Source organism: Amphimedon queenslandica, unplaced genomic scaffold (assembly GCF_000090795.2).
Source record: "Amphimedon queenslandica unplaced genomic scaffold, v1.1 AMPQUscaffold_4192_Cont23825, whole genome shotgun sequence".
NCBI classification, from domain to species: Eukaryota; Metazoa; Porifera; class Demospongiae; order Haplosclerida; family Niphatidae; genus Amphimedon; species Amphimedon queenslandica.
The window spans coordinates 1-1,495 of NW_003555492.1; the positions used below are offsets into that span (position 1 = coordinate 1).

A 1,495-nucleotide genomic window follows, 5' to 3' on the forward strand; every position below is an offset into this window, starting at 1 on the left:
GAAATATTATAAAGAAATCGACACAATCAAGAACATAAAAAATTTAAAAAAACAAGATGAAGTAGGATTCCAAACGACTAACGAAAATACAAAATGAAAATCCTACTCGTGACGCAAATTCTACTTTACATTGCAAGGTGATCCGTAATTCTTACATAATAACATTAAAAGTACAATGTAGAGTAGAATTTGCGTTACGAGTAGGATTTTCATTTTGTATTTTCGTTAGTCGTTCGGAATCCTACTTCATCTTGTTTTTTTAAATTTTTTATGTTTAGTACAGGGTCTTTGGCCAAATTTTGTCAAAAATGACTAGGTGAGAAATCTCCGTATTTATAATGTATTCTGATGCATATACATGTTGTTATTTTGTGTAGCAAGTTTGAGCTGATTCCGATCAAAAGTAAATTTTTTACAAATTTTTAAAGTTACTTCAAAAATTGGGCCAGCGTCCCTGTACTATAGTACAGAGTCGTTGGCTAAATTTTGCCAAAAATGACTAAAAGAGAATTCTCCATTTTTCTAATTTTTTCTGATGTATATACACGTTGTTATGCTATGTAGCAAGTTTGATCTGATTTCAGTCAAAATTAATTTTTTTACGAATTTTTGAAGTTACTCAAAAATCGGGCCAGCATCCCTGTACTATATAGTACAGGGTCGTTGGCCAAATTTCACCAAAAATTACTAAAAGACAATTTTTAATTTTTATAATTTTTTCTGATGCATATACGCGTTCTTATGTTGTGTAGAAAGTTTGAGCTGATTCCAATCAAAATTGAATTTTTTACAAATTTTTGAAGTTACACAAAAATTGGGCCAAAGTACACTGTGTCAGTGTTTATCAAAAAATGGCTTAAAGGAAATTTTTCTTTTTCTATTATGTTTTCTAGTACATCTAAACATTTTCTTATGTTAACTTGTAATTTGCAATGTTGTTTATTTTTATTATTTGTTTTCATATTACATGTACATGTACAGTATATATGCATTTACACTGTATAATGTTTATATTTATTTATTATGTAGTTTAAGGACTCTTTGTCGAGCACTGTCTTATGCTTTCAAAAATACTTTTAAAAATATCCGTCGCTCAATTTATGAGGTATAACGATTAGTAATATATATATTCAAATTACATCCATTATAATTACATTTTGTGTTACATTATGATTTACTGTAATTCTATTTAAATAGGGTTTGCTATTAAGTTTCTATTCCCAGCTAAGAGTGGAGGATTATCAAATCGTTGCTTCCGAAGCTAAGAAATATCTCAAACCCTCACTCTCCTCCGCCCAGCCACGCCCTTTAGGGGCAGAGTCAGTACCAGTGGAAGGTTTTTGGGTACCAACAGGATCAGAAGTTCCAATAGTACCGGCAGATTACATCATTACTGCTAGCATACGTAATAACCTCAAGAATCTAGCCAGGATAGTATCTGGGAGGTAATTAATATATTTACCATATAGGCTGGTTTACAATATTATGCTAGTCC

The 1,495-nt window shown here is 30.8% G+C and overlaps 1 protein-coding gene across 1 annotated transcript; it reads left to right on the top strand.

Annotated features, from left to right (window-relative positions):
- Positions 1–308: 308 nt before the first annotated feature.
- On the top strand, positions 309–1,445 carry LOC109592711 (midasin-like; the record flags this gene model as incomplete). The annotated part of the gene is made up of 3 exons (XM_020008095.1): positions 309–316; positions 1,030–1,105; positions 1,198–1,445. Coding segments are annotated over exons 1-3 (332 nt in total), but the record flags the coding sequence as incomplete, so codon positions are not given.
- Between the last annotated feature and the right edge of the window lie 50 nt (positions 1,446–1,495).